General features: G+C 40.9%; 1 protein-coding gene across 2 annotated transcripts; it reads left to right on the top strand.

Annotated features, from left to right (window-relative positions):
• The first annotated feature begins 7,251 nt into the window (after positions 1-7,251).
• caly (calcyon neuron-specific vesicular protein) lies at positions 7,252-13,099 on the top strand. Of its 2 annotated transcripts, none has more exons than XM_085772898.1 (4): positions 7,252-7,445; positions 8,009-8,125; positions 8,976-9,089; positions 11,035-13,099. In XM_085772898.1, exons 1-4 carry the CDS (start codon positions 7,317-7,319, stop codon positions 11,281-11,283), a joined length of 609 nt encoding a protein of 202 aa, XP_085629024.1. In that variant the 5' UTR covers positions 7,252-7,316; the 3' UTR covers positions 11,284-13,099. The 2 variants fall into 2 exon arrangements, with proteins under 2 accessions (XP_085629024.1, XP_085628968.1); XM_085772842.1 differs by having other exon boundaries at positions 7,253-7,445; positions 11,032-13,099.
• The last annotated feature ends 719 nt before the right edge of the window (positions 13,100-13,818 follow it).

The raw sequence follows: 13,818 nt of genomic DNA, 5'->3' as shown, positions 1-13,818 counted from the left end.
TAACCAGAATGAGTTTCTTTTGAACTCATTCTGGTTCAAAAGATAAGCTCGATCTCCCTGTTGGGCTTTGCCTCCTCTAGAGATGTCATTTGGATAATCAGCCACTAGGTGGTACTGTTGGTAAAGCAGTTGACATGGATCTAATCAGCTTTGAAGACTCCTTGCATTTTGCTCCCAGAAATGTATACCTAAAAAGACCCAGTTAGTTGTAAGTTAAGACCATGATAAGTGTATGTTTTTCATTCATTTAGATACTTAATGTTTTATGTTGACTCCTCCTTCCCCAGATCCATTTGAGTCTCACTCAAACTGTAAATCAACTGATTAAAAGTACTCGGGATAATTGACTGAGTGGCCTTGTCCTGACAAAATCCATAACTGATAATCACATTATGAAGTCGATCAGAGCCTGCTCAGCAGACAGGAAGCATTAAGCAAACCAGTCAGAACCATCAGTGTTGTTAAGCATCCCTCCACTGTTCATCTGATATTTCATACACTTTGCTCTTTCGTAAACAAAATAAGCTTAAATTCACCAGCGTCCAGAAATAACAAGCAGCCTGAAACAGGAAAAGCTACAGACCCGAGTGTCCTCATAATACGGTTGTGGCGAGAGGACAAGGCGTGAATGCTGAGAGGGAGACAGAGTGTATAGTGAGAGGAGAGAGGTAGGAGAGATGGGATATTTTTAGAGAGCAAGGAGAGGTTAAATCATTCTGTGGGAAGAGGGCGATGTTGTCTAGAAGATGAGTTTTCAGTCCAGGAGGGAGGTCATGGATGGTTAGTGCTGAGCTGGGCCAGAGTGCAGAAGACTGAAGGGTGGATGACAGAGGGAAGCTGAGTGGACAGTACAGCAGCTACAGTGTAGGACTCCATCTTACACTTTGTGCATCCTGCTGATCCTGCCACAGTGCCTCATATGAAATACTAAATATATTTAGATATAATAGATGTAGTCTTTATTATTTTATGATATTCACTTTTGCTTGTTTGTTTCTTTTTCTATCCAGATACGCTCTAATTACACTCAATAAACCAATGTATTATTGCTTACAGAAAATATAGAGCATACAATTATTTGTATGAAAGTAACCATCACTTGATATTATATGGAGGTCAAAAAACTTTTTAGGTAAAGTAAGTAAATCTGTGACCACAACCCCAAATAACTTTACCTTAGCAGTGACGTAAAGTAATTGTTAAAAAGTTATGTTTTAAAGGGGCTTGTCACTTTTGTGTTACATGGAAACAATCTTTTCATGCTAAATTAACAGCAGTCAGAAAGGAAGCACTGGGGCATAGTATATTATTTATGGTGAACACCAGCGCCTGTTCTTCCTTTTCTCTTAACCACATCATCACTGCTCTGCATCAAATAAAATGACAAAGGCTTTTAATTCACAGTCAGTTCAAGTGCTGCCTCTTGAGTGGAAGTGCAGCACAAATAAGTCCATTCACTTCATCATATTTAAACGTATCTAAATTAAGTAAACATATATGATTTCAGATATAATAACATTTTTGATATTGTGTCAAAATAATTCAGTGTACTGTGATGATCAGTGAAGACTGAGGGATAAAATTTGAAACTAATTTATTATTTGTGTTTTCGAAACATAAGGCTACTACTGCTGCTCTTTTTCAACACTCATTCAAAATGTCAAAAATCACAGTTTAATGCAAAATGTAGTGATGTAGGGAACTGTATAGGAACATGATGTTTTTCATCATCCTTCACAAAAAATCTTTATGGTTTGTTTTAACTTAAATTAGCATTAATGAAACGACTTTGCTATGTGATTTTAGATTGTATCTCGATTCTCTCATTAACACTTTGTTTTGAAGAAATGTAAAGATCAACTATGTCCAGCTTTAAATATACGTAAGCAAGAATAAAAAATATCATCATACAAACTACATAATATTTTAATCAAAATAAAAATATGTTTAGGTTACTATCACACAATGTAACAAAGTGTGGAAGCCTGATGTATAAATTGTTTTTGGTCATAATTATAAAAAGCTTAATTTGTATTAAATAGTAATCAAGTTTTTTTTTCTAAATACATGAGTGAAAATACGAGATATTTCCAAGAAATGACTGATCATGAAAATGACAAATAATCAGCGTATCAGAGTTTTATAAACACACGGACACACACACAAGAAAACGCATGCATGCCCACACACAATAACACGCCTGCTTTCGCCCAGTTTTTCCTCCTTCCACTGCGGCCTAATTGATTCTCATTTTAATTATGTTGACCCAGACTCCGTCTCTCCTCTTCACTGACAACAAAACCAGCACAGGCCAGCAGTCTGCCTCTCACACTGTGAGGATGACACCTCCGTCTCCTCACAGAGGAATACGTCGAGGATTCACTTTGATGTCTCTCCCCCGCAAAGGAAAGGTCAAAATAATAAATGTAGGCCCAATTGATGGGTTGGCAGGGGGGCGCGGGGGGTTCAGTGCTGATTTTTGGACGAGTGCTCCCCTAAAGGCGTAATGAATTCATACAGTCGAGCACGGCCAAAGAGGAAAACAGCAGGAGTTCTCTTTCCATGAAAAGGTTGATCTAAATCTGCAGACGAGCCTGGCTCCTGCTTCCCACTCATTCTCCAACACATCGCTCTCTCCTCACACTCACCGACTCACGTACACACAAACATCTCTGTCTTTCCCTTCTCTCTGACACACAGCTCCACATATATCTCACCTCTTTCTCACCTTCACAGAGAGGTGAAGCTGCTCCACCTAACTCCCCCAACTCACAATGACACACTTTTTGATTCAAGACAAAAATAATCCAGAAATTCACCAATCCTTAACGTGTCTTTGAAGATTCCTCAGGTCATCCAGGTCACGAGACATCTTTTACTAGGTCAAAGGCAAGACTGAGCGACACCACTTCCACTGACCTTTGACCTGCTGTCTATCATTACCAACTCTTGTTTTCAAGTCCCAGACCTTTATCTGGCATTCTAGCGAACTGTGTGTAAACTGTCTCTGGGGCTGAATGTGTGTAAAATAACACAAAGGAATCATTTTTCAGTAAACTGAAGCCACTGTTTGTACTAGGCTACTTGGGTAAAAAAGCACGACCTCGGAGTAAAAAAAAATGTATTCAAAAAACAAAACTCCACTAGTGGTATGAGCAACAAAATTTACTTTCTTTCTTCCTTTTTTTTTTAAATCAATCATAAAGACCCCTGTTAGAGCTACATTATATTATTAGATAAACACTCCACACACATTCATATCCAAGCATAAGTATGTTATAACTCATTATTGGCACATTTTATCTTCTTAACATTTATAATTATGGGAATACATGTAGGCCTAATACATGGTTAAATGTTTAATGTAGTTGTAAGAAGTCAAGAATCAGTTAATTTATTCACAAATCCTCATACAATAGCCAAACAAAAATATTGGAGTAGCCTATAAGGAATAAAGGAAAATTAAATATTTAAGATGAAGAACCTCAAAGCTGCACGTGAGTCCAGGACTTGCTGGGTCTTCAGATACACATGTGAGGCTGCATTGTAGTGTGGAAATGTAAGGGAAATAGAAATCAAAAGGTTAACTCAGGTTGAACTCTGTTAAAACTGAACTAAATAGTGAAAAAAAGATTAGAAATTATATTCTAACTGCCGTAATTAAAATTCAAACTAACATAGCTTAAGTTTTTCTTTAAAGTGCTGGTTTATTTCCAGTCTTGTCCAGATGTAGGCTACCCTGCTACTTCATCATGTTGTTTTACTTAATCCTGTTTTTGTCTTGCTTTTTATTGATCTACGTAGGCTAAACACACTTCACCATAACTGCAAGTAAATCTCAAACAGCCTGCTTTGCGGCCACTGAGTAAAATGTCAATGGTGTGTAGCCTAATTCCGACTGTGTTTGTTTTCCATTCAAAAGAAAGAGAGAGAGAGAGAGAGAGAGAGGGGGGAAAAAAACACACTGCGTCGTTGACTAGGCTACCACATTGATGACAAACACTCAGATATGATTATTTTTTTTCCAGGCAGACAAAACGCAATTTCCTAGACCAGCCACAATCCCCGTGAGCCGCCTGGAGATGCGCATTCACACTGAGCTGCTGCCAGTTTCCTCCGGAGGACCGAGCCGCTCCACACTGAATTACATGCGCAGTCCTGCCGTGAATCACACATCACCACGGCAACCGGCGCTCACACCGAGTCCCCGTCAGCAGCATCAGCGAGGTCCGATCCCATCCACCACCACAGCCGGCCGGAGAGCAGCGACAGCACGGAAAACCACCACAGTAAGTTTATATTCTCCTCTCTACAGTCATGTTTCTGGGACTGCAGTGGTTTCATTGTGTTTGCGGGTAAAAAAAATAAAAAATAAAATAGAGTCGAAACATCTGCGGAATATTTCGCTGTCATAGCCTGTGGCTGTGTGTAGCCTATGTGAGATGTGTTTGTTTTTTTTTCTTCTCATGATGCGTTTAAGTGATTTAGCGCAGGTAGTTCGTGGTTTTACATCTGCCAGAATGAATAGACCAGCATCCCACTTTGTTGTGGGGCTATGTCGCTCCCTGTGACAGGCTGGACTGCGTTGTAATTTGCGCTATAGCCTAGATGCCCACCTTATATAAGAAGCTACAATTATATGTGGTTTTATTAATGGCTTTAAGCTGTTTTCATGAAGTCCACAAAACAAGCCTTTTTCATGTAGGATATGCACAGTGTGAGAGGGAAGATCATCCATGTAGCCAGATGCAATAATGGGCTGACATGCCATTTCATTCATAAATACATAGATTTCTTTCTTTCTTTCTTTCTTTCTCATCATTCTTATCTGTTTCATACTATGTGGCTGCTGTAGGGTAGGATATATCTCTCCTCTCTGATTCCTCAGCCTGTGCATCTTGTTGCAGTCTTCAATGCAGCAAGTTCAGATATGCATGGCCAGTGAACCCTGAAGAACTTGAGAGGCACAGCCTGCAAACAGCCCGCTCTATACCTATTCCAAACACAGCATGTGTTCACCTTCAGAGAGCTGCTGCGTCTTCACTGCCCTGTTTGTTGAGGAGTGTATAGTCTATGTGAAACTACCCCAGTGAATTAAACTGTAAAGTCATGCTTTACTCTGATACCACTAGTTTCTTTACAGGAAATATAATTTAACCAAAAAGTGGTGGTTGTGCATTACTAAAGGTGTCATATGAGGCTCTTTCAGACTTGTTTCCTGTCAGATTGTGGGAGCACTTGGAGTTTGACAGCGACACCCCCCTCATTTGTTAATCACAGAATGATTCATTGTACCCACGTTTCACTCTAACTGTGGGGAGGAAAAATGGTGGTCAGCACAAATGACCACCTAACCTGCCCACTCACTGTAGCTGCACAACAAGGACACTGTAGCCTGCTCTAATCTTGAGTAGGCCTAATAATAGCCTACTCTTTTCTGCAAAGGTGTCTTTTACCCGACATACAACAGCAGAGATTAGTTTGCACCTGATTGTTTTTTTTCTGGTGAAATAATCCTAGACATAAAATGTTCAGATTTAACACCGACTTTTACAACATAAAAATCATCAGCATTATTCGAGGGGCTTCACCTCCTGACAGCTTTTACTATCTTCGTTAGCAGATTATTCATCCACAGTAATAAATGTGTCCTGTGGCCTTTGCTAATGATCCTGCATTTCCTTGATCAAAAACACATTTCCTGTGCACCAGGCTATAGAGCATATCAACTGTAGCTCTTTGCCTCCTGGTGTGTGTATCATCATTGTGAGTCACTGGCGTCAGTGGGCCCGTGGGGTCCTTGGCTGGCAGAAGGTGTTGTGTTGCACTGTGTGAATGAGATAAGTGGCTCATCACCTCTTCCCTCCACTTTTAGGTGATCATTTCACTCGAGGAGAGCAAACAGAATATCAGAGCCATGTTGATGGCTCATTTGGATTTGCACGTTGATTACACATTTTGAAGATAAGACACCGGTGGGAGAAGTTACACAAGATGAATCATACACAGTAGTTATGAAACATGTTTATTCTAGACTTATGGGTTTGATCAACAGGAAGACAACAGGCTTCTCTGTAACTAGGGCCTGTTGTTATTTCAGTCCGCCTCCACTTCAAACCACATAATTAGAAATCTGCTTACCATAACTCGATTGAATTAGTCACTACGTATTTATTGGAGGAAGAGCTCAAAATATGATTGTGCTTGTTTGCTTGCTTGCCGAGAGTTTGGTAGTAGGCCTACTAGTAAATGTAGCTGAAACCACCAGCCAGCTAGCTTAGTTTATCATAAAGGCTGAGAAAAAGATAGTGTAACAAAATCCACCTCTCAGCTCCTCTGAGTCAGTCTGGTTTAATCTATTAAAAAACTAAAGTGTGCTACAATGTGGTTTAACAGGACCCATGTGCCTATGTGTAGAGCTATTTCTTGTTGCCAGGCAACCAGCAAAGATACATTTCAGTTTTGGTACAAGATACAAAAAAGATACAAACTTAGGCAACATAGACTACCCAGAGTGTTTTTCTATCACTTTGAATGTATTGTTTGATTTAATAAGCTAACAAGGCTAATGTTATGACAGCTCGGTAATGTTGCTATAAACTCATTGCTAACTCCAGCAGGCTAACATGATTGACGATGCTAAAATGCTGATGTTGAGCCATGTATGTTGGCCATAGGCCTAAAGGGTTACCATGATGTGACTATCATGGTTTAGCGTGGTAGTGTGGCAAGGTGAAGAGGGCCCGGGCGGGCTTCAAACCCATGACTCACGGGTAAGATGCGCGCTAACCACTTGGCCAAGGGGACATCCCTTTGGGTGACTGCTTAGCGCGCATCACTCTTACCCGGGAGTCTGGGGTTCGAAGCCCGCCCGGGCCCTCTTCACCTTGCCACAGTAGCATGCTAACATTTGCATTTGCACGTAACACAAAGTTACTGTATATAACTGAAGGCTGAGGGAGATGTTACAGGTATTTGGTCACAAACTAAAGTACTGGACACATTTGAATTTTGACTCGTTGCCACATTAGACCAACATCACAAGCCATTCTTTTAGCATCTACAAACTAATCTGTTTAACTTTTTCTTGGACTCCTCCTTTGGCGTGGTCTACACAGCACATTCATCATGTCGTGTTTTACACATCACACTGTCATTTTCTCCACCTTCCTCCATGTCCTGGCAGGATCCTCGGTTCAAGCTACAAGCAGTGCTGTCACATTTGGTCACACACACACGGTCTGAGTCAGCCTGACTCTAGCTGTCCATCCCTACTTTCCAGATCCATCCAGGCATTTTCGGGCAGCTAAGCAGCCATGGTGAAGCTGGGCAGTAATCTGTCTGAGAAGCTGGAGAAGCAGCCATCTGCGGACGACGGTTTTGATAACATCCCTCTAATCACACCCCTGGAGGTCAACCAGCTCCAGCAGCCATTCGCAGACAAGGTGAGTCCAGCTTGTTAAGTGTGTGTCAGTGTGTTTGCTCACTCACGTTTGTTTTTCTCAGAAACAGCTACTGTGTTTCCAAGTTACACACCAACCAACCATTACAGCATTATAGAAATAGCCAACGGATTGCATCTCGCTGCAGAACATGTCTGACTCTGAATGCACACATTAAATTTAATGTGGGTATTAGCTTTTCAGCATAAACCCCAACACTGAAACTGCTGTATTTACCTTCCCTGACTTACTGTCCAGGGTTAAAACCTTGGCATTAGCCCATGCCCTGTAAGCACTTCCCTGAATGCATAATGCACAAAGAAAGCTCTCAGTCATATTTTGGTTGGATGATGTGCTCAGCAGCTTGGGATGTTCCACAGGCTGATTAGAAGCCGTTGAAACATTAACATAATATTAATATGTGTGCATCACTTTGCAAATGATGAACATGTATTTTTAGACATGAAGAGTAGAGTTTTCAACAGATATGTGGATAATTGCTAATTAGGAGATCTGAGCTTTTATTTTTCAAGAGTCACAGTGAGAGATGATTATCTCTTCTGCAGATCATTGTGAAGACATCCACACAGTATCAGCTACAGCAGAAGAAGAACAAGCTGTACGTGCCGAACATCAAGAAGCTGAACATCAACTTCTACAGTGATGTTTCAGAGAAAGCCAAGGTACAACAACAGCCTGACTACACAAAATCTGCATGTAGGTACATTCTTATTTCAGTATCAGCCTGGCATCGTTTTTATTAAAGGTGTACAGAAAAGAAAATTGAATTTAAGCCCACTCTGGGTCATAAAATTAGTGTAATAACTCATCTATCAGACGATGTAGGGCAAACTTTGTGCACAATTCTATTTTTGAGTAAATCCGGGATGAAAGTGTGTTTTTTTTTTTTTGCATTGGATAATGCAGGCGCACGGATTACACGTCAGCCTGTACACGATTCACCAGCCACTGATATTGGATCCGTAATCCGTCATTCAAACGTCTGAGACACGCACACACACACACGGAGCTCGGTCTCGCCCCAAACTTTGAATATCCCGCCCGCTCGATAACGACCAATCAAATTTGTTTTCCTTACTCACTACATTTCTGTACACCTTTAAGCACATTAATGCCAAAGTCTAAAACCACCAATGGATCAATCCTGTTGATAAGGATTGTCTGTGTAACCACAATCTCTTTTGCACCATACAACTCTATATTTTCCCCCAAACTATGGAAAACACATCAGTGAGTCATAGCAGGTGACAAGTTCCTCCTTTATTCTTCTCCTGTGTCAGTGACTAGCTATTTTCTTTAAATGAAATTTTACATCTGTGGCCTGTTTTTAAAGATTTACATCTTGAGTAGGGATCCCCCGGGGTTGGGGTTGAGGTAGCTATGGACGGTATGGAAATTAGAAAGTGCAGATTTTGGGCTTTTCATGGAATTTGTTGCTATTAACAATATGATATTGCCATCCTTATCATTTACGTACTTAAGTATCTTACGGTTCATGTGCATGTTATCCAGATCACAGGTCTGATCCTCATCACACTGGCCTTCTTGACCAGCCTGCTCCTCCTGCTCATGTACAAAGCCATGTGGTATGACCAGCTCACCTGCCCAGAAGGTTTCATCCTAAGGGTAGGCGCACTCACACACACACACACACTCACACACACACACACACACACACACACACACACACACACACACACACACACACACACACACACACTTAGCAGTTTTTGTGAGTTTTTTGAGTTCATGTTCAGTATTCCTGCTCAAATATATAGATGCATAAACCTGCAGATTCGCATAGTGAAAGGAAAGATTAATATCTCTCTGCTATCACACTACACTCTAAATCAGACACTAATAACTCCTTGTAGTTAACAAAAGCAGCTCACATCAGAGTCAACCTCCGATGTCAGAATAATCATTTCATTATCCAGACTAAAGTGGACTGTGCAACACCCACTCAAAGGGCACTTACATAGTCTGCGGTGCAGCTCATCTGATGCCCCGTTTCTCGGCACACCCTCACACCAGTCACCTCAGGACGATTCTCAGAAAAACTGGAGATAGAAAACCAAACTCATTATCTCTAAATGACACCTTGGAGGCACCATGCTCTGAGCCGGCGCTGCCACGCATGTTAGTTAAAGACCCTGTCTCACAAAGGAAAATGAGAGATCGGGAGAGAGAGGGAGGTAGAAGGAGAGAGCGAAGGAGCGACACAGCCCGCTTTCTGGTCAGGCAGAGATTGGGACGCCTGCCTGTGAATCGGAGGGGTCTTTAATTAGGGCTGAGCGTGACTAAACTGTGATTAAAGGCTTAACAGTGAGGGGGGAAGCAAGGAAGGGAAGGGGGGAGGGGGGGGACCTTCCGGCAAGGCTTTTGAAGTTTTTGCCGGTTACAGTTGCTTTCAGCATTTTTTCCTGTTAATGTGTTGTTGGAGACATAAAAAGAGGAGTGAGGATGGAGGGTGGCGTAGTCACTGCTGTGCTTTTGAGAGGCTGGGCTCCTCGCTGTGAGAGAAGGTCAGGTTAGTGGATCCTCCGAGGAGAAATGCTTGTGAGGTCAACACAACAAAGTGGGCCTTCTTCCAAAGTGTAACATAAACAGGCTGGACATTGAGTTTGCCTGATTTAATTTACCCGTGTTGTCTCACGCTGCACAGCTTTCCTCACTTCAAAAACAAGCAAGTTTTGGTTTCTGAGGATGCTTTTTCCTTAAGTGAAAACAGGACTGAGCCTGGCAGCCGCGGTGCACTAGTAGACTACTGCGAGTCTTTAACTTCATCTGCGCACTAGGATGAAGAAAAACTACTTTGTCAGAAGGCATTTTCACTCCTTTGATCTGACTTGTAGAAACATTTGCTGTGCAGATTATTAAAGAAAAACTCACTTTGTCCATCGCACTAACATTTGTTCTCACTTGTTTCTCACTGGTGGAAAGTTGTAACAGGCCCTGTATAAACTGATAAAAATCTGTTTTCGCCTGCGCATCTTTGACTTCATAGTCATCAGGACATTGTGATACTGGTTTCCGTTGATGGATTGGTTTGTACAGCATTTGTGCAACCTTTTAAGTTGTCTAGACGGAACACCCATTGTCAGGTTTCCAACACAGGAACCTAAAAGCCTGTAATGTGAAACTTTGAAGAACCTGAACATTAAAAGACTTACTGAGGACTTTTAGGACACACAAGCCAGTTTCCTTGTACAGGTATGCATTTTACAGACCTTTTTAATTTGGGTTTGAAGCTTTGATCTTGCTCTTGGAGATTGTCTGACAAAATAATCCTCATTCAAACTTTACTTTCTGATCTTCAAATTGCAAATGAGCCAAATCCATGACATCTTCTCCCAATGAAGATCATTACACACAATTGAAAGCTCTATAGCCCTACTGAGCAGGCATCTTACTAATGACTTGTCTAGAGCTTTGTCTAACGTAGAGAAGCTGTCATACTGTACGTGCTGACCCTCTGGTCCAGACTTTATTCTGTTATTAGAGTCAGAACAGTGTGTCACCTAAACAAGAGACCAATGCAGTTGTCCTGTTCTTGCTGTTGACACAGCAGAAGCACTGCACCCCGGCAGCTCTGGAGATGTACTACACAGAGCAGCAGCAGCAACAGCAGGAGCCGGGGATCCACGGCGGCACGGACACCGGGCTGTACGCTGCTCTCAGCCACCTCAACCAGGTTAAGAGGACTGGACCTGAGCTCCCATCGCCATGGTTACCAGTCATCAGCGCTCTGAAGGAAGCCGAGGCGGCCAAACGGGAAGACAGCAAGCAGCCAAAAGGAGTGCTGGAGGGAGAGGAGTGAAGAGTCTGACGGAAATGGAAATGTTAGTGGAGGAAATAATGATTGGCACTACTATAAGTTACTCTGTGCGTGTGTGTGTGTGTGTGTGTGTGCGTGCGTGCGTGCGTGTGTGTGGGTTTGTCCTCAAGATCCTTTTCCTCTCCCATAGTGTTCATTGACTCTTTTGCCTATTGTGTTGCTCCTAAAACCTTAGAAGTGTTTGGATAATTGCCAAATTTTGACTCAACAACATAAACCACAAGTTTACCCAACTTCAATCCACTCATATTCTGTTAATATTTAATATAAGCTAATACCCAACTGTGGTGTGTGTATGTGTGTGTGGTGAGATGTTGTGGTTAGAGGCAGGAATGTTATTAAAGTGTTGGAGAATGTGCCTGACTTTTACAGTGTTACTGAGTCATGAGAAAACTCAGCCAAGTGCATTCTCCGTCTGTGTGTGCGTGCATGCCTCTGTGTGTGTGTGTGTGTGTGTGTGTGTGTGTATACAGTCATGTAAATACTCTGTAAATTCATATTTACATTCAAGTGCAGTGTGTTTGTGTGCATATGATTTGTGTACTTGTCTGAGAAAGCTGGAGGTGAGAGAAGTAGCGCGAGGTGAGAGCTCGCAGCGAAAAGTGAAGATAACAAGTTTTTAATGAGATTACTGCAAGTTTCTCCTCATCAGCCCATTGTGTTATCTCCCCGTCTATTCATTCAGTCTGAGAGGGGAATGTATGAAATCAGCAGTGAATGTGCCCACTCTCCAGCCATTAACACAAGGAGCTGTAATTGTCCATTTTAATATTTGATGAAATGAGTTGATTCCACTCTTTATTATCACCAAACTGCAAAATTAGATTTCTGTAACATGGAAGTCTGCTGAAAGTGTGTTTTTAAACTCAACTCCTACACATCAAGTGATCTGAGTTGCATAACAAGCAAGTTTCAAAGTATCAAAAATCTATAAAAAGGTGTTTTTAATTGGTTTATTGTGGGTGAATGATGAAATGTACAAAAAGTAAAGTTGCCTGAATACTTTCCCAGGTCACTGTACAAGTCTGCATTTTCAGAAACCTGTCACGTTACATCCTGTGTGTGTGCTACTTACTGTAATTATGGGTGATGTGAGAAGTTAATGTATTATCACAAAACCTCCACCATAAGGCTCTATGTTCATGTGTGTGAGGTGATTGTAAAAAAAAAAAAAAGCTAATTATGCTCCATCCAAGTTTTGTCATTAATTTTGTTTTTGATCCATGTTGCTGTCAGTATTCTGTAACAGCCTCATAAATCAACATGTACACTGTAATAATCACAGGGTTAACTCATTGTGATATTGTAGCTGCTTCAATCATGCAAGAGATGTAATTAGTGCTTAGAATCTACTACCTGAGTCTTATGGTCTTCACACTTTTCTATTTATTTCATTAACAGACTATTTATGTGTTTATTACTTGGTGTCATTTGAGAGGAAAACCTGTTTGCCAGTCTCATAGGCACTGTGATTCATTTGATTTAAAGAGAGAAAAAACGAAAATGTGAAGTTCACCTTTTGGAATCAGACATTGTTGATTTTTAACAACCAAAAAAAAAGATGCACAATTACCTGACAAGTCTATTAATTTGTCTGACTGATCATTTGTCTTTGTCTTGCCATGATTTCAAACGGTGGAAAGCCTATTTTGAGTCTGCATGTGAGTGGGAGAGATGTGAGATCACAGCACAGCTTGTCCCTCGGGTTCAGGTGCCAAACATTTACATCAGACCCATCTGCTCTGATGTCACTGAGTGAACAGGAATAAATGACTTAAGTGTTGAGTTCTCTCATTCACCGTCAGCCCTGTTGATTTAGATTCGTCGGCCCTAATGAGCAGAATTAATGATTCACTGAGACTAATGAATTATTGGTGTGTGGATTTAACAACAAACATTTGTGGAGTTTTTATTTATTTATTAGTTTTTATTTATTTATTGTTTGAATCCAAATGCAGCAGGAACTTTACAACTTAGAGCACCATCAGTAGTTTAATGTAGCCAACTGCATGAGCTCATCATGTGTTGGGTGGGTAGGTAGGTGAACTCATTAAAGTGAATATATCAGATAATTGCAGGGCTTAAAAATACTCATAGCGATATTATACATACACTTTGAGGTACTTGTAATTTCTATTTTATGCTACTCTCTGTTTGCATTTTAGACTTTATGTCCTTTCTACTCCACCACATGTAGCTGTACGTGGTGGATGTACTCAGATTTTGTCCTTTGGTGAAAGTTGCAAAATGCTCCATCAAAAGTAAGAATCCTGTTCTGTAAATTTCACACATAATCATTGTGCCCCATCTGCATTTTAATGTTGAAGCCAGTCAAACTAGAAGATATTGTACTAGATTAATCCAATGTCAGATTATGAAGAAATATAAAATTATTTAAATATAGACAGATTTCTTTGACAGCTGCAGTTATTACTTTTTTTTTATTACATATTAGATACAATATAAATATTACTTAACAACACAAACAGTATTGTTTCCATATGCTTTCATATGAAT

This window comes from Trachurus japonicus, chromosome 1 (genome assembly GCF_045865225.1).
Source record: "Trachurus japonicus isolate A0001 chromosome 1, Traja_1.0".
NCBI lineage: Eukaryota > Metazoa > Chordata > Actinopteri > Carangiformes > Carangidae > Trachurus > Trachurus japonicus.
This window is presented reverse-complemented; position numbering and strand designations above follow the sequence as displayed.

What these genes read in the sequence shown, in the direction of transcription:
- caly (XM_085772842.1), top strand. Translation starts at nt 7,317, where the DNA reads ATGGTGAAGCTGGGCAGTAATCTGTCTGAGAAGCTGGAGAAGCAGCCA. An exon ending in ATGTTTCAGAGAAAGCCAAG is followed by an intron (nt 8,126 to 8,975) that starts GTACAACAACAG and finishes CATGTTATCCAG; the next exon opens with ATCACAGGTCTGATCCTCAT. An exon ending in CAGAAGGTTTCATCCTAAGG is followed by an intron (nt 9,090 to 11,031) that starts GTAGGCGCACTC and finishes CTGTTGACACAG; the next exon opens with CAGAAGCACTGCACCCCGGC.